The sequence below is a fragment of the Trachurus japonicus genome, chromosome 12 (assembly GCF_045865225.1).
Source record: "Trachurus japonicus isolate A0001 chromosome 12, Traja_1.0".
Lineage (NCBI taxonomy): Eukaryota > Metazoa > Chordata > Actinopteri > Carangiformes > Carangidae > Trachurus > Trachurus japonicus.
This window is the reverse complement of record NC_140918.1, coordinates 2105885-2130137: the sequence shown is the minus strand read 5'-3', so window position 1 is coordinate 2130137 and position 24253 is coordinate 2105885. Positions and strand designations below refer to the sequence as shown.

Sequence of the window (24253 nt, the reverse complement as noted above, 5' to 3'; positions counted from 1 at the left end):
CTCGGGAGGTGTTCCGGGCATGTCCCACCGGGAGGAGACCAGAGGAAGACCCAGGACACGCTGGAGTGACTATGTCACTCGGCTGGCTAGGTAAGCCTTGGGGTTCCCCCGGAAGAGCTGGAGTAAGTGTCCGGGGAGAGGGAAGTCTGGGGATCCCTGCTCCGACTGCTGCCCCCCCGAACCCAGATCGGATGAAGCGGAAGAAAATGGATGGATGGATGGGTTTTTACAAATGTTTAACCTTTTCTTTTTCAGAAATCTTACATATTTTCTCTAGAATTTTTCTTTTAACTTTTTTAGAAATTTGACCAGTTTCTACTAGAATTTTTAAAAAGAATTTAGAGAAATTTTACCATTTGTTTCTAGAAAATTTGTACCTTTTTTTTTTCAGAAATCATATTTTCTCTAGAAATCTTTTAACTTTTTTTTTTTTTTTAGAAATTTAAGACATATTGCCACTTTCCTTAGGTTAGGGTTAGAAATTGTACTACCTATTCCGAGAATTAGAAATGTGTAAACATTTTTGGAGAAATTTAACCACTTTTTTCCTGAAATTTTTTCTACAATTCACCTGGACAGAGTTGTTCAACATTCAGTCATTTTTCAAAGTCCCGCCCCCTCACCTGGCTTCACCTGGGATAAACCAGGTTAGTTGTTAATGCTGAGGACAAAGTCCCAGGAACAACTTTATTGGACTTTGTCAGTCCCAGAGCTGCAGACTGAAGAAGAGACGATCAGGTTCAGCTTCAGACCAAACTAAAAACTTCAACCTGCTGACACTCCACACACTGAAGGTGAGTTTGACTAAACCTAGACTTAGAGAGAATTATCTAAAATGTGTCAACGAGTTCATCACAACAGCTGAATGTTCACTTGTTCCTGTTTTTCATCAACATAATAAAATGTTGTCTTGACTTGGATTCATATTCAGCTCCATCTCCTGCATCTACACAACAATAAATGTTGTGGAGTAGTTTCAGTACAAGTTCCTCCAAACTGAGCTGGAATCAAAGTTCATATTTAGTATAAATTTAGTTCCTTTAAGTTGTAACTGAAGCTCATCCTGCAAAAGTTTGATCGTCATGGTGTCTTTAACTCATTTCTTCACTGCATGTCTGTGTTTGAAGTTCTCCACTAATGAATTAAGACTCTTTAGACGTTAAATGATCCACAAACAGAAACTAAACAGAGCTGTTGCATCATCCTGCTCAATTTTCAGTGTGACAAAGCTCCGCCCCCTCACATGGCTCATAAACCAGGAAACTGCTGCACTTCCTCTTCAGTTGCAGACTCAGAGCGGCAGACTGAAGAAGAGACGATCAGATTCAGCTTCAGACCAAACCAACAACTTCCTGTGAGTGAGTCCAGCTACAACACTGCAGCTTCAACCTGCTGACACTCCACACACTGAAGGTGAGTTTGACTAAAACCTGGACTCAGAGTCACAGTAAACTTCAGTCAAGTCAGTAGAGGAGGGAGGGGAGCCATGACTAACTCTACTTCCTGTCTGCTGTGTTTTCAGCTTCACTCACAGACTAAATGGCTTCCAGACCAGAGGAGGATCTCTGCTGTCCGGTCTGTACGGAGGTCTTCAGAGATCCTGTTGTTCTGTCCTGCAGCCACAGCTTCTGTAAAGACTGTCTGAAGAGCTGGTGGAAGGAGAAACAAGATCGACTGTGTCCAGTTTGTAAGAGAAGATCTTCAATGTTTGAACCACCTGTTAGTCTGGTGTTGAAGAACCTGTGTGAGAGCTTCTTACAGCAGAGAGAGCAGAGATCTTCAGAGGCTCTCTGCAGTCTGCACTCTGAGAAACTCAGACTCTTCTGTCTGGACCATCAGCAGCCAGTGTGTCTCGTCTGCAGAGATTCAGAAAAACACACCAACCACAGATTCAGACCCATCGATGAAGCGGCTCCACAACTCAAGAAGGAACTTGAGGAAACTCTGAAGCCCTTAAAGAAGAAGTTAAAGGGTTTTGAAGAAGTTCAAGTGAAGTTTGGTCAAACAGCAGAACACATTAAGGTCCAGGCCCGACACACAGAGAGGCAGATTAAGGAGCAGTTTAAGAAGCTTCACCAGTTTCTAGAAGAGGAAGAGGAGGCCAGGATGGCTGCACTGAGGGAGGAAGAGGAGCAGAAGAGTCAGAGGATGAAGGAGAAGATGGAGGCTCTGAGCAGAGAGATAGCAGCTCTTTCACACACAGTCAGAGCCACAGAGGACGAGCTGAGAGCTGAAGACGTCTCATTCCTGCTCAACTACAAGGCTGCAGTGGAAAGAGTCCGGCAGCGCCCCCTGCTGGAGGATCCACAGCTGGACTCAGGAGCTCTGATAGACCAGGCCAAACACCTGGGCAACCTGACCTTCAACATCTGGAACAAGATGAAGGACATGGTCTCCTACAGTCCTGTGGTTCTGGACCCAAACACCGCTCATCCAAAACTCATCCTGTCTGAAGATCTGACCAGTGTGAGACCAGGAGAAGACAAACAGCAGCTTCCTGACAATCCAGAGAGGATTGATTATCTCTGCTCTGTCCTGGGCTCTGAGGGTTTTAACTCAGGGACTCACAGCTGGGATGTCCAGGTCGGAGACAGTACATACTGGGGACTGGGTGTGTTACCAGAGTCTGTGCAGAGGAAGGGAACCAACATGTGGTTTGGATCATGGAGGTTAGGGTTTGATAGAGATAAATACAAAGTAAAGTCACCATCAACTTCATTCACTGATCTCCCGGAGCAGAAGAAGTTCCAGAGGATCAGAGTGAATCTGGACTTGAACAGAGGAAAACTGTCGTTCTCTGATCCTGATACTAACACACACATACACACCTTCACACACACTTTCACTCAGAAGATGTTTCCATTCATTAACACTTTACATAACCTCCCAGTGAAGCTGTTACCAGTGAAGGTGTCAGTGACAGTGGAGCAGAGCAGTTAGAGATAAAGAGGACGATCATATTTATCATGTTGTTTAATGTTTAATGGGAAAAGTCAGTTAATTTAACTAGAGCTGCAACAATTAATTAATTAATCGTTCAAATAATCAACAGAAGAATCGATAATGACAATAGTCGTTAGTTGCAGCCCTAAATTTAACCTGTTAAACTGCACCCGTCCTCCTGCTGTCTCAATATTACTTTTCATGTGTAAAATATATTAACTCTTTTATTTTTACGAGCCATTCAGTCAAAAATGATAAATTACTTCTACTTATTACTTATTACTTCTTCTCCAGATGAATTTATCTTCTGTATTTTGGGCATTTTCTGCCAATAAACAATACTTTTTTAAAGAATTGTTGTCAGTAGTTTATAGAATAAAACAAGTGGTCTCTTAATTTTTTCCAGAGCTGTATACTGCTTTTCTATTATTGTCCTTTTTTCTGTTAGGGGCTGGTGGGCCGGGTTGATTTGTTGTTTGTTGTTCTGTAACCTGAAAAAAGGCTCTAAATAAACTGCTTAAAAAATAAGAAGATGTAAATCTGGTCACACCTTATAATAATAACTACACACTATTAACCATTTATTAATTTATAACATCAATACTACCATGATTCACATTAATTAGATGGAAACCTTTAATTAGTTATTACATTTATTGTTACAGTTCTAGTTAATGTAAATTCATTAAACTTTAAATATCAGATATTTAAAATCAAAACTGATAGAAAAGTATCAGTGAAGAATAAACAGGTAAAAAGTTTTTACTCCTGACCTCAGTGTAGTTTAGTTTTTAACCAGTAGAGGTCACTACAGACCAGTTCAAACACACTGAGGGTTGTTTTTTATGGGATGTTTGGGCATACGGTGTACACATGACACAATAATAATAATTCATATATAAAATATGTATGTAACATGTCAATAAGAATGAGTTCATACTGTGAGCTCTGACTGATTGATCTGTATCAGGACTGAAAGATTATTTTAAAACCAGTCATAGTAGAAGATGTTATAATAAACAGTCACAATAATCAGTTTTGTGTCATAAATGTAAACTATAAAAAGAATTTCCAAGAATGGAAATGCGTGTGAATGCTGAAATCAGCTGAACGCCATTGCTGAAGAAATTGTTGAAACAATGTTAAATTAACTGAAGAAACTGCTGAGGCAATGTTGAAAATGATGTTATGATGTTATAATAAACAGTCACAATAATCAGTTTTGTGTCATAAATGTAAAATAAAGGGCGGCTCCAACAGTTTAAAATGTTTTATTACAGTTTCAGGGCTCAACAACAAAGCGTCGTGTCAATCACCCTCTTCTCTACCGTCCTTTAAATGCACAAGAGAAAAAAAACAAAAAAAACAATAAAACACAGATAGTGAATCACCGATCGATACTGATCAATACTGTCTAACACTGGTTCACAGAGGGTTCATGTCTTTTTATTTTATTTATCATTATTATTTATTATCAATAACACATTTTGGTTGTTTCTTTCTACAGGGAGCAGGTGGAGGTTCAGGTGTGGAGGACGGGGGGCGGGGCTTAGACAGAACCACTTCCTGTTTGTAGCTCAACCAAATCTGTGTGTGTGTGTGTGTGTGTGTGTGTGTGTGTGTGTGTGTGTGTGTGTGTAGGTGTGTGTGTGTGTGTGTGTGTGTAGGTGTGTGTTACAGGACGGTCTCAGCACAGTGAGCCTGCAGATGTCTGTACAAGTCTCTGTGTGTCTCAGGTGTGAGGGGGCGGGGCCTGTGTTGCTGTTGTTGCTGTTGTTGTTGTTGTTGTCGTTGTCGTCGTCTGGAGTGGAGGTCCGACTCGTTGCTGTCCGACGACGACTCCACCTGGATTCGGACCCGGGGCGGCGGCGGGCGAGGCGGCGGCGGCGGGCGGAGCGCTGCGGTGACGTCACCCGGGGGGAGGAGGAGGAGGCTCGTCTGGGAGGGGACGGGGGAGGGGGGGCAGGAGATCTTCAGGTGCAGAGTGATGCTGAGGAACAGTGGGGGAGGGGGGAGGGGGGGGGTTACACTTTAAAGGGATAGTTCAACATTTTGGCAAATTATGCCCATTGCCATAATCGCTATAGTCATAGCAGTAGGTTTGTTACCTTAAATTGTCGGTGCAAGCTGTTTTTAGAACGGCGGAGCAGAGAACGGCGGAGCAGAGCCATTTTTTATGTTAAAAAATGTAAAGCAGGGTTTGCACAACCAGTTACCATTACTTTGCACCCCTTCCACTACACAGTTATAACTCTACTCGACTTGGTTTAGGTGCTTTTCAGTCACAGCTGAGTTCTTCATTCCTCCTCAGTAAAAACGAAACTTATCAACCAAGCGCATCCAGCGCTAATTAACGACTCTGTGGCGGCCTCTCTCTCTCTCTCTCTCTCTCTCTGGCGCACACACACACTCACACACACACGCGCGGACACATGGACAGGTCGCGTTGTGACGGTAATAAACATATGCGCTCCTCCCGACGTGGGAGGGAGGGAGGGGGGCGGGGGGATCCGAGTATCCGAGTAGTGAAATGGCACTGGGGGGGTTGTTGCCACTACTTAAAAAAATTCTAGAGGAAACACTGCACATAATATTGTTTGCACTTAAAAAAAAGAAATAAATATTTAATTTTATTTAATTTATATTAACTTTTATAAATTTTAGTTTTAGTTTCAATTTGTGGAAGAAGAAATGTATTTAAAGCTCATGCTTACATCATGCATGGAAATAGTTACAATAAAACATTTCAAAATGCAAAGTCTAAGTCGGTTAAATAAAGTCTGTTGGTCCAGTCATATATTTTGTCATTGTAGCTTTCTTAAAATCTCGTCTCGTCTCGATCTCGTGAACCCAATCTCGTGTCTCGTCTCGTGAGATGAGTGTATCGTCACACCCCTAGCGGTTTTACATGAATTTCCCTCTAGAACAACTCTGTGTGGTAACGTTGTGTTATTATCTCATAGCGTGGTGAATGTGCAGCTCACAACTTGTCCACCAGAGCGTTGTGGAGTTGTTGGATTGTGTATTTGATGAGTTTGATGAGGGAAACCAAGAAATCCCATAACGAGCCTCCGTAGTGTAGCTCTGAGCAGCTCACGGCTCTGCTCCGCCGTTCTAAAAATAGCTTGCACCGACAAACTGCTACGACTATAGGGATTATGGCAATGGGCACAATTTGACAAAATGTTGAACTATCCCTTTAGGTCTCCATCTCACATACACACACACTCTCAGGTGTTTTCTAAAGAAACAACCAAACCAGTGAAGAACCTGCTCTGTTCAAATCAGCGTCATGTTCATCATCACAGACGTAGCGACTTATTTTGTCTGATGGTAAATTTCATTTCCATGAGATGAAGTTTTCCAAGTTCCTTCTGAACTCCGACTTCTTTACAATTTACAACGGTGAGAGCGGAGCTGCTGCTGCATCCGCATGGATAACTCCGTTTGCAAAAACCGAGTTATGATAAAAACTTCCAGATCGTGAGCTGTCATGAGTTTTTTGAGCGTCATCTATTTCAGTTCTGCTCGTCGTAGAGTCCCCAAAATTTACACATAAGGTGTGTTAAAGTGTCTATTTTCATAATTTAAAAAAAAGCAAAAAACGTAAAATTACGTTATTGGCACTCAACGCATGGGAACGAAAAACGTACAATTACGTGGTTGGCACTCAATGAGTTAATATATGACCAATTCTTAATCCCCCTGGGGAAATGTTTGAAATATTCAGGTCATGAATTGTCATCTATACCAAATGTTTGCGTTTATTTTAATCGTTTTTTGTTTTGTTTCACTTTTTTTTTTTAATTAAAAATGACACGCTAACATTTAAATTCCTACCAATTCAATGTTACCTTAGTTAAATGGACCAGTATCTGAGCATTCACCTTTATTTTTGCCGCCACATCTGCCGATACGGTTCCAACATCATCTTTTTGGGAATGTGACGGTATTTAGGAATCTTTTTACGATTAACTGATTGTGGCGTTTAATACCACGATTAACTGTGAAAACAAGTAATGGTGACATCCCTATAATAATATGATCAATAATAATGATAAGGATCGGTCTGGACGGTGATTCAGGTGGAGACACGACAGGAAGTTACAGGTGAGAGAAGGAGAGCAGGGCGAGCTAGAGCAGAGGTTTTCAAACAGGAAGTCGCAGTTTTCTTTTTAAAAACAATAAATCTCCAGATCAGGATCCACAAGAACAAACTCTCTGAGACGTTTTCTCAGTTTGACGTTGTCTCAACGTGTTTTCTTTAAAGGGATAGTTCACCCAAAATTCAAATTTCTACTCATTATCTCCTCCCCCTCATGTGGACTAATATAAGGGCTGGGAGAAGTTTCAGAGTCCTCCGTGGCTTCTCTGAGTTACAGGGGGTCTCGGCGTAGCAGTGCATGTCCATATAACGGTTGCAAATGGATACCAACTGTCTTCGTAACAAAAAGACACACCAAAAAACATCCAAATACCTCCATGCTGCTCGTATGTAATGTCCGTCTTGTGTTGAAGCCCCGACATGAGAAATTGTTCCGAAAAAAATTAAATAAGTCTATATTTTAAGCTTGTTTGTAGCGGAAGCTCCCAGTGACTCAGTTCACTGCTCTTCCTGTGTCTGTGCAAATCGACTGGCGGAACAATTTCTCATGTCGGGGCTTCAATACAAGAGGGACATTAAATACGAGCAGCATGGAGGTATTTGGATGTTTTTTGGTGTGTCTTTTTGTTACGAAGAAAAGTGAGCTCCATTCTCAACCGTCATATGGACATGCACTGCTACGCGGCTAATCTATGATAACCATGACTAATTACAAAAATGTGCACACATAAATAGTAATGTTTGTCCAATCATTGCTTTTATAGACTTTACAAACACCAGATTAGTCTAAACGGCGATATAGTGACATGAAAAATTAGATATATATAGCGAAACTCTCGTCCGTCACTATTGTTCTCGTGCTGGTTTTCTACCCGGAAGTAGTTGTAAACAACAAGGCGATTCGTCCTATGGAGGTATTTGGATGTTTTTTGGTGTGTCTTTTTGTTACGAAGACAGTTGGTATCCATTTGCAACGCCGAGACCCCCTGTAACTCAGAGAAGCCACGGAGGACTCTGAGACTTCTCCCAGCCCTTAGTCCACATGAGGGGGAGGAGATAATGAGTGAAATTTCAATTTTGGGTGAACTATCCCTTTAACGAGCAATTTATTTTTAAACAAAAAACATAAAATAATGACGTCAAAACCCGACGGGACGGATTCTGTGGATTAAAGTCGGACTCAAGGCTTTGAAAACCTCTGACCTAGAATCTGTACAAGTGATTGAATATTGATCTGTACACAGTCCTCAGTGTTTCTGTACAGGAAGCTCTTCAAAATAAAACGTCTAAGATCATCGTCGTCATATATAAATACAAGTGATGCAGCAAACTGAGCAGAGTGTGTGTGTGTGTGTGTGTGTGTGTGTGTGGTCATGTCTGCTCCCAGCCCGTGTGTGTGTCCGGTGCGTGGATCAGGTCGCTGTAGGGAACGTGCAGCTTCAACACACAGTACCTGCGGTCTAGTTCGTTCTGGTCGGACGTGACTGTCGAGTACGGGTTCGTCTCCTGCAGACACACACACACACACACACACACACGCACGGAGAGAAACCACATGCACAGAAACACAACAAGTATCCACAGGCGAGTACAAACACAGAAACACACACACACACACAAACAGATAATAATAAAGATGAACATGAGATTCCTAATTTCTTGCAGCATCGTCATTACATCTTCACGTTAATCGTCATGGTAACGACCGGTTTACATCAGCAACTTTATCATAATTAGCTCAAATCTACTGAAGCGTATTGCCTTCACTTGAAAAAAAAATTTAAAAAAGCAGTTTTATGGATTTATTTTCTGACTTAACGAGAAACTCCGACCTGCAAGTAACCTACAGTACGTGAGGACGGATTTCAAAATAAAGGCGCTCCATCAGACTGTGAGTGACTCTCTGAGGTGGAGTTCTGTAATAACAGGTCTAGAGCTGCAACTAACCATTATTATCATTATCGATTAATGTGTCAACAATTAATCAATTAGTTGTTTGGTCAAGAAAATGTTAAAAAATGTTTAAAAAATCAGTGTTTCTCAAACCACCAGACGACATCGTCCTCAAATGTCTTGTTTTGTCCACAAACCAAAGAGAGACTCAGTTTATTGTCATAAAGGAACAAAGAAACCAGAAATATTCACATTGAAGAAGCTGGAATCTGAGAATCTGGACTTTTTTTCTTTAAAAAAAAAACTACTCAAACTGATTATTATTATCAAAATAGTTGACGATTAATTTAATAATCGATTATTGTTCGATTAATTGTTGCGGCTCTAAACAGGTTGTTTCCACTCAATATCAATCTGAATTTACAGGGAACACAGTGACAATAAGAAACATTAATGTTGTTGGGCTTTTACTTTGAAAACCTACATCACCTTGCAAACTATGCAATGCAACTATGAATCAATTTTGGGAGGCGACCTTTATTTTGAAATCAGTCCTTACTCCTTCCTGTCGTATAAACATGAAGCACAAAACAATGATCTAATAGATCTAATAGAAACATGATGAAGTGGAGGTTGACTCCACCACAGCGGTTAAACGTTACATGAAGGTTGAAGCTTCTCGCTGGATTTTAAAATCTTGTTAAGTCATAAAAAATATAACTTTTTATATATTTTTTGTGTTTTTTTTCATGTGAAAGCAACAGGCTGAGGAACAAATCCAAACAAATCCACGTGACACACAAACACAAACACCAACACTGCTGGGACAGAGGAGCAGCTACTCACAGTCACAGGTCTGGTTTTTTTGGGTGGGGGGAGTTACGTGGGTGGGGTCTGGCTCTGCAGCCTCCATGGGGGTCTTCACTGGAGGGGGGGGCGGAGCTGTGGGGCTGTGGGGGGGGGGAGTGACATCATCATGCAGGACAAACACACGAGCATAAAGGACGAGGACGCACAAGTTTTATAGTTCTGTTTTCTTTTCTTTTTTTAAACACTGAGAGAAACTAAAAATCCTGCAAGTTGTTGGACGGTGTTGTCCAGGTGGTGAGGGGGCGGGGCTTAGTTGTGACATCACAAAGTGACAGGAAGTCCTGACGGCTGGTTTTAAGGCTCAGTTTCTGAATACAGGCTGTGTGCATTTCTCTGTGGACTGAGGCTTTGATACTTTCACAGTATTAATATAGAACCTAGAGCTGCTTTATAATCACACTACACATGGACATCTACCTTTATACTGTATGGAGCTTTAATACAAACATCTACCTTTATACTGTATGGAGCTTTAACACAAACATCTACCTTTATTTTGAAGGAGCTTTAACACAAACATCTACCTTTATACTGTATGAAGCTTTAACACAAACATCTACCTTTATTCTGAAGGAGCTCTAGTAGAAACATCTGCCTTTATTTTGAAGGAGCTCTAATAGAAACATCTACCTTTATTTTGAAGGAGCTCTAATAGAAACATCTACCTTTATTTTGAAGGCGCTCTAGTAGAAATATCTACCTTTGTTTTGAAGGAGCTCTAGTAGAAACATCTACCTTTATTTTGAAGGAGCTCTAATACAAATATCTACCTTTATTTTGAAGGAACTCTAATACAAATATCTACCTTTATTTTGAAGGAGCTCTAATAGAAACATCTACCTTTATTTTGAAGGAACTCTAATACAAATATCTACCTTTATTTTGAAGGAGCTCTAATAGAAACATCTACCTTTATTTTGAAGGAACTCTAATACAAATATCTACCTTTATTTTGAAGGCGCTCTAGTAGAAACATCTACCTTTATTTTGAAGGAGTTCTAATACAAACATCTACCTTTATTTTGAAGGAGTTCTAATACAAACATCTACCTTTATTTTGAAGGAGCTCTGTTCAGGGTTTCATGACAGTAACAGAGATATAAAACATCTCCATCTTCGTCCTTTAATCTGAAACACTGTTACTTCAGGACGTAAAACAGGCAGGAAGACGCTAGCAGAGTTTGTAAAGGAGGAGGAGGAGGAGGAGGAGGAGGAGGAAGAGGAGGAGGAAGAGGAGGAGGAGGAGGAGGAGGAGGAGGAGGAAGAGGAAGAGGAAGAGGAGGAGGAGGAGGAGGAAGAGGAGGAAGAGGAAGAGGAGGAGGAGGAGGAAGAGGAAGAGTGTAGTAAGTGTTATACAGTGCCTTTTCAGCAGCACTGTGGGACAAAGAGGAGAAACGTCGAGTATTAGTCAGAGAACAAACAGGACACGGCCGATGGACCGACACACAGCGCCGTGACGTCACAGACCGAGACTGCGTTCTGATTGGCTCACCTCCTCGTCGCTCTCCGTCTCGGCCGCCGCCGCCGCGGTCTTCTTCTCCTTGATCTTCTTCTTGTCGTCCTCCTTCTTCTTCTTGTCCTTGTCGGGCAGGATGTCGTCCAGCCAGGCCAGGTCGTGCTGGGAGAACATCAGGTCTAGAAGCTTCCTGACCACCATCAGACCCAGGATCTGAGAAAAAATCGATTAACATAAGTATCACGATATTTTATTTGACGATTTTTAAATTGATTTTGTTTTTTTTTATATTGTGCAATGTGCATTTGTTCGCCTTTTTTACATCAAGAGAGTCCAGGTTTTGAAAAGGGTTTAAGTTCACTTTATAATGGAGTATGTTAATTTATAGGCTTCTACAGTATTTGTGTGCAGATAAATGTTAAAGGGGTATGGCAACTTTTTTTTTTCTGTGTCTTGCCTCACTCCCGAGTCCATGACCAGCAGATAGACACCATCCTTTCGACTGTGCGTGCAGTAACAAGGGAGATAGAGCCGTATCGCCGTAATTAGCTTAGCTCAAACACTGGAAGTGTATGGGTAGTGTTAGCCTGCCTCCACCTAAAGTCGCTAATTAGCTTAGCTCAAACACTGGAAGTGTATAGGTAGTGTTAGCCTGCCTCCACCTAAAGTCGCTAATTAGCTTAGCTCAAACACTGGAAGTGTATGGGTAGTGTTAGCCTGCCTCCACCTAAAGTCATCAGAGAAACTCTTCAGCAACTCTAAACGGAAACCGGCGGGCCGATCTTCGTCTCAGAGCTGACAAAACTCTCCGGTAAGGCATCTTGAGCGGTCAAATGCCGCTAACGGGACGAGATCGGTCAAAACGGAGGGTTCAAGCAAAGACGGTTTATTTTGGTTCAAGCTAGCTACATCGAGGGTAGGTTAGCTTCCTGTTTCAAAGTAAAAGCACAGATTCTATCGTCATGGTTTTCTGTATGTAAAGGGCAACGGGTGTTTTATTTTGTGAAAGTAACCGGAAGTGCGTTGGTCACAACGGCTAGCTTGAGTAGCGCCGAATTCGTCCGAACAAAATAGTAAACAGCTGGTATTTAGACAAATTAACGACACACTGCTGATCTAAACGGCTACTTTCTCACCTAAACATGTTTGAAATGTTGATAAAGTGATATATTTACAGAGTTTAGAGCTAAAATGAAATCAGCTTCTGACTGCTGATTTCGGCTCGGGTAGGAGGCAGGCTAACACTACCCATACACTTCCAGTGTTTGAGCTAAGCTAATTAGCTACTTTAGGTGGAGGCAGGCTAACACTACCCATACACTTCCAGTGTTTGAACTAAGCTAATTAGTGACTTTAGGTGGAGGCAGGCTAACACTACCCATACACTTCCAGTGTTTGAGCTAAGCTAATTACGGTGATACGGCTCTATCTCCCTTGTTACTGCACGCACAGTCGAAAGGATGGTGTCTATTTGCTGGTCATGGACTCGGGAGTGAGGCAAGACACAAAAACATTTTTGGCGTATCCCTTTAAGTTCACTTTATAATGGAGTATGTTAATTTATAGGCTCCTACAGTGTTTGTGTGCAGATAAATGTTAAAATGTAGCAGTTTATCTAGGTTTCAGAAGCCTATTTTTTCTATACTCTTTTATTTTTGCCTCTTTTATGCAGTCCAGGCTTTTCAAAAGAGAGTAAACATATATATTGCTGCTGAATAAATCTTAAAAACTGACTTACATGTGATGTGTATTTATTTTTTGGGGAAATATGGTTCCTGGAATAGTCTGTAGAGAATCATAATCATTCAACTGTTTCACTGGTGGTAAAAATGCTGCAGACTAAAAATCGCATCTACGCAATATTGTAGAATCGCTATTTAAATCGAATCGGCATCCAAAAATATCGCAGAAGAATGGAATCGGGAGAAAAGCATATCGTCCCAGCCCTAATAATAATGATGATGATGATGATGGTCTGTTGCTCGTCTCACCATGACGGGGAAGATGATGGCGAGGAACGTGGACTTGAGGATCCAGAGGACGGCGAGACAGACCATCTGGACCAGCGTGAAGAGGTGGACTCGTCTCAGAGGGACGTGACGCAGGAAGGAGAAGTCCGGCTGGTGTTTGGCCGGCATCAGGTACAACTTGATCCGCTCCCAGAACTGACACACACACACACACACACAAACACACACACACACATCAATGAGAGATAATGGCAATAGTTAATCAATCCTTAAGATATTCATTCCTGCAGCCTGGTTCCAGTTTGTTACTGCAGAGAAATCCTGCTTCTCTGTGTTTTATATAAGAGTTAATGAAGTGATGGATTAGATTGTAAATAAAAACACACATTTCTCCTGTTTTATTCTTAATATTTTATTAATAACACCATGTTTCTCCTTCTGCCACATTAAAAAGGGACGATAGTCTCATAAACTATTCCTTTTTTGTTTGTTTTTTTCATTGAATGACTATTTGATTATCCCAAAATCATTGCCCATCCCTAAAACATAAATACGATAAACGCTGCACTGCAAAAAACTCAAAATCTTACCAAGAATATTTGTCATATTTCTCATCAAAATATCATTTCTAGTCAAAACAAATCTCATTCTACTTAAAATAGGACTCATCACATTAAAAAGTAGCTTGTTTTTACTTCTTTCAAGCAGATTTTCACTTGAAATAAGTAGAAAAATCTGATAGTGGAGCAAGTTTTTCTTTCTTATTACACTACAAGCACAAAAAACTTGCTTTCACTGGCAGATTTTTCTACTTATTTTAAGTTAAAATTAGTTTGAAACAAGTGAAAATGATCTAAAAACAAGTTAATAGTTTCATTTTAAGTGAAAAGAGATTAGTTTTGATTAGAAATGAGACATTTTGACAAGAAATAAGACAAATATTCTTGGAAAGACTGAGTTTTTGCAGTGTATTTTTTTTTACAGCAGCAGGTTGATTGATATTATTTTTTTATCATATCGTGCCACAGATACCTGGATGCCGCTGAGCGAGGCCACGCCCATGTAGAGGAAGACTCCGTACAGCACCGGCATGGGGATGTACTGCAGAGGTCAGAGGTCAAAATGAGGTCAGAGGTCAAAGGGTTAAATTAAAGACGACGATGATGATGACATCACAGAAACATTCAACCTGTGTGAGTGGACGCACCTGCAGGATGGGGGCGAGGAAGATGGAGAGTCCAGTCAGGACGAAGACCAGGATCCCTGTCAGCCTCTGCTCCCTGCACACACACACACATTTACAGTTTAACCCTCTCTGGTCGGTGTTGTTTTACTCTTTCACGTCTGTCTCCAGAACGCCGGATGAGAGCGACGTGATTCTTTTTTAATTGAAAGCTGGACACCTCGGTCTTTACAAAGAGTCGCCTGGTGAGTCTGTAGCTCACACAGAAGAGGAGCCGTCCTGCCTCAAACATCCCCGTCCTATAGGAGTTCATTTACATCCAGATGGTTGCTGTTGACATCTACACCTGCTTGGACACTTTGCATCTGCACTTTACACTTTCATGCTGTTTATTAATTGATTTATTACTTTTTAATCCTATTTTAGCTTCTTTTAATCTGCCCACTATGACGTGTTCTCTGTTGTCGTCCGTCTGTGTATTGTACAGTGTGTTTGAATGTCTCTGTGTGTGTGCATCTTCCTGGCTGCAAACCTGTTTTCCCTGTTGGGGACGTTAAAGATACTTTGACTGTTGCCTTGTATGACTGCGATTATCGGAAAATCAGCCGTAAATGCAACAAATAATAAATAAGATTTATACCATTTATGCATTTTACACAAGCTAAGACCAAGACATGAGCCTCATTCATATGGAAGGAGAAAGTTTGTTCGCTGTAGGAAACAAGATAGAAAAACCTGTACAGCCAATGGAAATTGGACAAGTGTGGTATTATTGTAAATAATATATTTTCTTTTTTATATATATTTTTTTAAATATATTTTCTATCATAGTTAGAGCCCTTATTCTTTTTGCCCTGATCCACAAGACCTCACAGAACAGTTATGTAGAGTCTAAAAACAAGTTTAGAATAATAATTTTCTGTGTGTTTCCAACAAATATATGTGAAATGTATTTTCTGTTTTTTTTTTATTTCCCTTCCTTTTTCTGATCAAATGTCTTTTTCTACATCCATATGACGCCACTACAGGATGAATATTTTATGAAATAAAGGACGTCAGTAACTTGATTGTTCATCACAGGGCTGAAGTCTAACAAGGATTAATACTAGGGTTGCATGGGAATTATGGGAATTTATGGGAATTTATGGGAAATTATGGGAATTTATGGGAATTGACTGGAAATTGGGGGTAATTTAAACAAACTGTATCATGTCCAAACATACTGTAAATAAATATTTTGTTTTGTCATAAGCAGACATCCATGCAAAATAATACAATTAAAAAACATGACATTTCAATAGATTTATCATGAATATTGAGTAAAATATTACTCATATACGTGTGTGTGTGTGTGTGTGTGTGTGTGTGTGTGTGTGTGTGTGTGAGTGTGTGAGCGTCCGACCTGACTCCCAGGAACTGCGGCTGCTCTCCCGGAGCGCTGGACTCGCTCTCCATCTTCAGGGAGTCGATGTGGGCGATGGAGATGACGGTGGCGGCCACGTACCAGGGCAGACCCATGAAGGAGCAGACGGCCATGAGCACGCCCACCCAGAACAGGTCCAGGTGGTAGCCACAGCCCTTCTGCACGCACACACACACACACACACACACACACACACACACACACACACACACACACAAATAATGTGAATAAAACAGTAAAAGACACTTTTCTCTTCTTATTTTAACCATTAAACTCATCGTCACTTCATCTTTACTGTGTTTAAAGCTGTACAGAAATGGCCGTTTGTCCTGTTTCAGGGTTCCTACAGCTTAAGCCAAGTTAAATTTAAGACTTTTTAAGACTTTTTTAAAGCCACTTGAAATGAAATTTAAGACCGACTTCATAATAAACACAAATGCAGAAAAAAAAAAAACACCACATCAATAGAGTTAGGGACAATTTTACCCACTTTCTGATTCCTGAACGATACTTTATTCGATACCAATTTTATAATATCAGTTCTAAAAAAAATGTAAATTACATTTCACATTACGGTACAAATCTTGAGTTGTATTTTTCTATTTCAACCAGCAGCTTTTCTAAGGCTCAACAGCTAGATCACCCTGGCATTATTTCCTATGTGATCCAAGGTAAAGTGACTGCTACATGAACATTGGATTGTGTCTCTTTCCAGCTGTCCTTTCAAAATAAATGCAGAAAAAGTCCAGAAAAAATTGGAATGTTACCAATTATTTTGAGATTTGAGACTAATTACAATCATAAAATACCACTTACCATGTGTTAACATTTTTAAGACTTTTGAAAAATTGATTTAAGACATTTTAATGCCAATTAAGGCCTTGTTTTTAGATTAATGAATTCAATGCCTTTTAAGACTTTTTAAGGATCCGTAAGAACCCTGTGTTTGTCGCGCCGAGTTGTCACGAGCTGCAACATGAGTTTACCCGAGTAAGGAAAACGAATTTGATTGGTCGTTATCGAGCGGGCGGGATATTCAAAGCTTGGGCCGAGCCCGAGCTCCGTGTGTGTGTCTCAGACGTTTGATTGACGGATGACAGATCCAATATCAGTGGCTGGTGAATCGTGTACAGGCTGACGTATAATCCGTGCGCCTGCATTATCCAATGCGGAAAAAAACTACCACACTTTCATCCTGGATTTACTCAAAAATAGAATTTAGCACAAAGTTTGTCCTACATCGTCTGATAGATGAGTTATTACACTAATTTTATGACCCAGAGTGGAATCACATTCAATTTCCTTTTCTGTACAGCTTTAAGTTGAAGTTAATTCCCTGTGCTTTTTTATTTTCAATCTGCCTCCTTTAAATTAAATAAACAAGTCAATAATATAAAATAAAGAAAAAAAAGAGAGAAAATAAGTAGAGGAAAAGAAAAAAAGGGGAAAAATAGGAAAGAAACGATATTTCATGGTCATAAAATGAATATCTACTATAGACAGAATATAAGAGCAGAAAAAAAAATTAAGTTAGATTTTCATTATGAAATAATACATGTTCTTTAAAAAGATATGGGTATACTGTTACAGTGAGGAACCCACATACACAATATGAATCCAATTTATATTATTAATGTGATATTTTTTATTCTATTTTCTTTTATCTTATTTAGTTTTCTTCTATTTTTTTTATTCTCTTATTCTAGTCTCTGTCTTGTTATCATGTCCCTTTAAGCAGCACTACGTTGTTTTGAAAACTTGCAGATGGAAATTAGCTCTTGAGAACAAATTATTATCTTTTTGTAGGCTATATTCATGAATATGCAGAGTCGCATTACAAATAAACTAATAAATGAATGAAATGAAAATGAGAAAACAGAAGATATGATGAATATGATTCTAGAATGAAACTGAAATAAGTTAAAATAATAATAATAATTCATGTTCCTCGCCACATCGGTCTCTGTGTTACTTCCTGTGGAGATAAATGTGAGTGTGAGTGTGTGAGTGTGTGGCGGTCGCCGACCTTCAGCTTGTTCTCCTTCCTGTTGACGATGACGGCGCTGATCTGCTGGTCCATGAAGATGAGGATGGTGACGAGGAGCGCCGGCACGAAGCTGGCGATGTACTACCACCACGGGTTCTTACCGAACGGCATCACCAGCCAGCCGCGGTCCGCACGCGTTGGCTGACAGAGAGACAGACAGGGGAGAGGGTGAGAGGGTGAACGGGTGAGAGGGTGAACGGGTGAGAGGGTGAACAGGTCATAAAGGTCATTTAAACAACTGATCAAACATCTTCACATCTACATTAACGATCAAGCAGCTAAAACGGAGCAGCATGCAGTGAAGGGAGAAGAACTCAGGTTATTTAACAAAATAAAAGTCTCAATAAAACAATGTAAACATAGTTTACAAAGGAGACTTCAACTTATTGTGTGACCAATATATATAGTATATGTGGACATGTATTGACATTATGATGTGTAAATTCTACGTGCCTTTACTTACCTAGGGAGCTGTCTTGTATTGTCTGTGTATTTTTGTGTTGTGTATCTGTTTGTATTTTTTTTTTTGTGTGTTTTATGTTGTATTTGAACATGGATTGTATTGTATGGGACATAAATTGCATTGATACACTGTAAATATGTTGTATGGACCCCAGGAAGAATAGCTTTGGCATTGCCATAGCTAATGGGGATCCAAATAAATAAATAAATCAATCAAGCAACACATTTAAAATAGTAAATTAAAGTACTTCCTGTTGTTTCAGAGTCACATAAAAAGAACTTCCTATACTTAAAATATCACAGTTACTTACTCTGGTTACAATACGGTGTCATATTAAACTCTTTCCTGTATAAAATATTAATATTTATGAATAAATATATAAATTAAATATTATTGCTTCGTATTGTTGTAAAGTAAATGTACTTCCTATACTAACAATGTCACATCCTGTTTTTACACTATCAAAATAAAAGCACTTCCTGTGGTTACATTTCTGGCTTTTACTGCTGTTATGATTGGATATCGTCTGATTTCACCCCTTTGCTTATTTTTATTAAACCATGTGAAGAGTTCTCAAGTCATAAATGTTAGAAACCACTGATTTAATGTCTGGTATTTCATTATTTTATCATATTTCTAAATGTAAAATCGTATTAATCTGAAAAGTAAACAGTCAGATAAATGTAAACACAGTGTCGACATGCACGAACACAAACCTACTGTTACACATGCAGACAAGAAGAAGAAGAAGTGAGGGTGTGTTCACATGTTGGTGATCGGGTGAAAATGTGTTAACGAATAAAAATCAAATACCTTGAACTCAGTTGGAACGATTAGTTTGGGCGTGTCTAGACCGATCAACATGTCCAGACCCACAAAGGACATGATGGACATGAAGATGGAAAAATCACTGATCAGCTTCCTCAGCTGCACACACACACACACACACACACACACACACAAAGACACACACACACACGAAGACACAGGTGGACAGACACAGATGTGGAGTGGGCGATTTACATGAAGAAACAAAGACAAGAGAAGAGGAAGAAGAATAGAAGATAAACTGATGAATGAAACACAGAAAAACTAATGAAATATAAAAACTACGGCTGTTTTCGAAACCGCATACTACCATACTGCCTACTACATACTGCGTTAGTATGTACTGTATACACACCGACATACTCTACCGTCTTTGGTTACGGTTAGACGTCAGGGGAGCATTGCATTGTGGGATACATTACGCAATGTAGACTGGTCAGATGCAAACTGGAGATATTTCCCAGAATTTTTCTCATACTGTAGATTTTGCTTTTGTTTGCATACTGCATACTGCATACTACTGCATTTTGGCCAAATCAGTACGTACTAGCAGTATAGTATGCGGTTTCGAATACAGCCTACGTCCATGCAGCGAGGTCAGAGGTCAGAGGTCAGGGGTCAGGGGTCGGGGGTCAGACCTTGATCTCCGTGGGAACGTGCAGCTTGGGCGTGTCCAGCTCCAGCAGCCGGTCCAGGCCACAGAAGAGCAGGATGGAGATGATGATGGAGAAGTCACTGACGAGGGAACGGAGCTGGAGGAGGAAGAGGAACCACACGACATGCAGGAGAGAGAGGAGGGGGGGGGGGGGGGGGGGGGGGGTGATGCAGGAGGAGGTTTACAGGAGCTGAGGATGTTTCATGCAGATGTTCTTGAGCATTCAAAGTGAGTTTCTATATTTTTCTTATTGTCTTATTGTGAACAAACCAACAGTTTCATCTGAGCCTCTAAACTTCACCTGGTTCTTAGTAAGATGTAAATCAGAACATATATTACTGTATATATGTGGGTGCACTGCACATCTGTATGTTTTTATTTTTTATTATTTTAGGCTATTTGAAAATGGACAGTGTACATTAAAGCCCCAGTGTGTAACTTATTTGTCTTTTTATTATCAAAAATCAAACCTGTCTTTCATAAATCCGTATTTGACTGAAGGTGAATCACAGCTGCATCCAAAGTAAAGCTTTCTGGTTCCTTAGAATGAGTTGTTACAAGTCGTTACAAATACATAAGTGGGCGACGCACCGAACCGAGGCGGCCATGTTGCATCGTGACCGTAGGTAACCACGGAAACTGAGCGGAGCTGTGGGCTCGGCCTGTTAAAACTGTCACCACTGTGTAGTGTGAGGAAGGACGGAGGCACCGGTGTTGCATTCAGGTGCAGTCAGGCAGACGGCCGTCGGCAAACCAACCGGATGTCATTTTACTCCACCAGAGAAAGACGGTAAAACAATACCACATCACCATGACAACATGTTGTCACGGACCACTTGTTTACATAGACGCTTGTTTATCCTGTTACATGCAGCGTCTGTTGTCTGTCTGACGTCTGCCCCATTTCACCTGAATGCAACATCAAGAATACGTTCAGATATGCAACCGCACCGCTAGATGGGGGGAATTCCTACATACTGAGGCTTTAATAAAACATTGTAAAGACAAATGTAAATGTACCTGAGTTAGCTAAGATGCTAATTTTCATCACTATGTAGATATACAGCTCTGGAAAATATTAAGAGACCCCGGGCCGGCCCAAGCCTCCATGGGGCCCTGAGCTAAATTTTATTTTGAGGCCCTCTATTACTATCAATAATACCCATTATTAATCATGATATACACAGCTAGTATTAAATGATTTCTGGGGGTCCCCCAAGGGGTCCTTGAGAGGGTTCAAGGGGGTCCCCAACTTTTTCTTGAATTTTGACCACTATTTTCTAGAATTTATAAAGGTTTTTTAAAGACTTTTTGCCAATTTTTATTATAATTTTACTCTTTTTTTGTTTTTAGAAATTTTACCACTTTTAAACTTTTATTTTTTTAATTTGACCAGCTTTCCTAGCCTGACAAGCCAGACTATATTAACATGTCTAGTCTGGCAACGACCGGTAGACCTCGGCTCAATCCAGGGGGCGGGATGAAGGCTGTCTTTCAAACTGCCTCTGCACCAATTGATACGCCCCCCTGGCGGTCAAAACAATCCACTTCCCCGCTGTCCGCTGGCTTAGGACAAGGCAGAAAAACAAACACTGCTCCCTGCTGCTTCAAAAATACCAGTGTTATGGCCCAACTGGTGTCTGATTTAACTGGTTACCGTACCGAACAACAGCTGTGCTGCACTTCCGTCCGCAGATTTGTCACAAATTCACAAATCAAGCCGCAGTTCACATGTTAGTGCAGCCAATATGCTTCTGTGAGTGAGCCTGGCTTATTCCTCCATACGGAAAGTCAGCGCCACACTACTCTCACTCTGCACAACACTGCACAGTATGACAAAGCCTGTCGTGTTAAAGTTACGAACTAATGGAAAACACTCTGAAAATACGCTAAACAACATCGTCCTCGCCGCGCCGCGGTCGGTCCCGACCCCCGTTACCGTGTCGCTGCCGCCGCCGCCGGTCCCGCTGCTGTCGGACCGCCGTCATCGTTGCCGTCGGTAGCGGTGCGTAGGAAAGCTCCGGGAGGGAGGGGGGGGGCAGCTGGTCACCATGCAGCCCAGCACAGGGCTGGTTTGTGGGTGAGAGAAGCAGGGAGCCTGGGCTGGAGCTCAGACTGTGGAGCTCAGCGGAGCTGTGGTACCAGGACGGTGTTCCCGCACAGGAAAGTTACAGGTACATTTCTACCACTTCAATGAGTTCAGAAACATTATTTTAACTCATTGAGTGCTGCGCTCCTTTCCAAAGTTTTAGTCAAGTGTACCGGCAATTTAGACCATTTTTGACGATTTTTGTAGAGCCACATTGTATTCTATATTATTGCCACTAGGCTTGGGCGGTATCCAAATTTTGATACCGTCAAACTTCCTCCACATTTTACCACGGTATACGGTATTACCGTGACTAATTAAAAATAATGACGTAAGTGGCATTACCAAACATTGGCTTGTGTCTTCACCATTCAGAAACTGAATACTAGGGCAACATTAGCAGACCAAAATCTCATTGGTCGATTGGTCGCAGGAAAAAAACAACAAACATTTGGAGCCCTGTCTTGGCAAAAGTAAGTCAAAATCAATATGACCGAACTGTATATGAAAGGCTATAGGGCTTTTATTTTGAAGGGCCAGATACAGGAAGTCATGACACGCACTCGCTGTCAGTTTTTTTTTTTTACACGGCACGGCAGGTCCGGTCCCTATTTTTTTTTTCTTGTCAAGAGCGACTTTTTCCGATGTTGTTCCAGACGTTTCTGGTTTGGAGACGTATCACTGCTGTTTTCAACGATTAGCGGGACCCGTCCCACAGGCTCACCGGCGGTCTGTCTCAGAGTGTCATGTAGCAGAGACATGATAGTCCCCGCTGCAGTCAGAGTCCCTCACCGCTCCACGCCGCTGCCCCACCCGCCTCAGCTCAGTCACTCACTCTCATCTACTGTGTTTATTGGTGATAAACGGGCATAACGGTAAAACCCAACCGACTTGTTGAAACTAATCAAGTTCATAAACTGTGTGCAGAGCGATCTGGCTGTGTGATGTGTGTGTGAGTGAGAGTGACTATGACGGAATGCCCATGTCCACAGTCTGTGTGCTATCCTGCACAGGTGTAGAGAGCCCATGCCTCCCTGCCTGTTGACGTATGCAGCTGCTGTGGTGCTGTCGGTTCTTATAAGCACGTGGCAGCCCTGCAGTACTGGCAGGAAATGCACCAGGACCAGGTGGATTGCCCTCAGCTCCAAGGCGTTGATATGGCGGCCCTGCCATAGGGCTCCCCAACGCCCACTGGTCCCCCTGCCTTCGTGGATAGCATCCCACCCATCGAGGGATGCATCCACCGAGACCACCTGGCGGCGCAGCACTGGGCCCAGCCTGCTGTCTCTTGCCAGGTCTCTGGGACCTTCCACCACCTGAGAGCTGTGCACAGCTTCCCGGTAATGAGCACCGACGCCCGCAGATGCCTCTGTGGGCAGAACCCCAAGCCGTACAGGTACCTCTGTACAGGCCGCATGTGCAGGAGAGCTAGCAGCACCGCCTGTACAGCAGCGGCCATGAGACCTAGAAGGTGTAGACACAGCTTCCATGTGACCCCGGCCCCCAGGTGAAACTTCTCCAGACAATCCTTGAGGGAATCCTGTCTGGCCTGAGTCAACGTGACCAACCCAGTCCTGGTATCCAGCCACATACCCAGGAACTGGGTGGCCTGAGATGGTTGCAAACTGCATTTCTTTTCGTTGAGGCGCAGACCCAGGTACTGGATGTGCACCAACAACATCTGGACATGACGGCGACACTGCTCCTCTGTCTGAGCGCATATGAGCCAATCGTCCAGGTAATTCAATATCCTGAGGCCCTGCACCCGCAGAGGCCCAAAGGTCGCATCCACGCACCTGGTAAAGGTGTGGGGAGCCAGCGATATCCCAAAGGGGAGGACACAGAATTCAAAGATTTTGCCTTCGAAGGCAAACCTGAGGAATCTTCTGTGGCCCTCCCAGATTGGAATTTGGAAATATGCATCATTGAGGTCGACTGTTGCGAACCAGTCTCCCACAAGAACCGCCTGCTTCACCCGTGGAATGGACAACATCTTGCACTTCAGGGGTCGAAGAAACTTGTTCAGGCCCCTGAGGGGCGTTTTGGGATCAGAAAATAACGTGAATAAAACCCCGTCCACCTGTTGTGCCCCACTTCTCTGATGGCCCTCTTGGCCAGGAGAGTGGACACTTCTGAGCGCAAGATCTGTCTGCGCTGGTGATCTGCAACCATGGTAAAAGCAGGTACCGAAGTCACAGGGGGGGTGCTCAAAAACTGAAGAAGATACCCCTGAGTCATTGTTGAAACGACCCAGGGGTCCACCCCCAGGGACTCCCATGCTTCTGCATGAGGCCCCTGAGGGTTTGGGCCGACAGGGTGAAAACTGGC

At 41.8% G+C, this 24253-nt stretch overlaps 2 protein-coding genes across 2 annotated transcripts; one reads left to right on the top strand and one right to left on the bottom strand.

Moving 5' to 3' along the window:
• Positions 1 to 1539: 1539 nt before the first annotated feature.
• LOC146976798 (nuclear factor 7, brain-like) lies at positions 1540 to 3020 on the top strand. Its single transcript, XM_085792576.1, has one exon. The coding sequence runs from the start codon at positions 1540 to 1542 to the stop codon at positions 2938 to 2940; it is 1401 nt and encodes a 466-aa protein (XP_085648702.1). The 3' UTR covers positions 2941 to 3020.
• Positions 3021 to 4470: 1450 nt separating this feature from the next.
• Positions 4471 to 24097, bottom strand: LOC146976797 (uncharacterized). Its single transcript, XM_085794249.1, has 12 exons — positions 24006 to 24097; positions 23118 to 23955; positions 19820 to 19933; positions 19167 to 19280; positions 17870 to 17971; positions 15823 to 16001; positions 14445 to 14517; positions 14270 to 14338; positions 13259 to 13432; positions 11304 to 11480; positions 8502 to 8554; positions 4471 to 4933 (listed from the first exon to the last, which is right to left on the bottom strand). Exons 1-12 carry the CDS (start codon positions 24095 to 24097, stop codon positions 4618 to 4620), a joined length of 2301 nt encoding a protein of 766 aa, XP_085650375.1. The 3' UTR covers positions 4471 to 4617.
• Between the last annotated feature and the right edge of the window lie 156 nt (positions 24098 to 24253).

Excerpts from the sequence above, each read along its gene's own strand:
- LOC146976798 (XM_085792576.1), top strand. The coding sequence starts at position 1,540 with ATGGCTTCCAGACCAGAGGAGGATCTCTGCTGTCCGGTCTGTACGGAG.
- LOC146976797 (XM_085794249.1), bottom strand. The coding sequence starts at position 24,097 with ATGGTTGCAGATCACCAGCGCAGACAGATCTTGCGCTCAGAAGTGTCC. Across the intron at positions 14,339-14,444 it reads TCCTCGCCCCCATCCTGCAG|TACATCCCCATGCCGGTGCT; the intron begins GTGCGTCCACTC and ends TGACCTCTGCAG. Across the intron at positions 4,934-8,501 it reads CAGAACGAACTAGACCGCAG|CATCACTCTGCACCTGAAGA; the intron begins GTACTGTGTGTT and ends ACTGTTCCTCAG.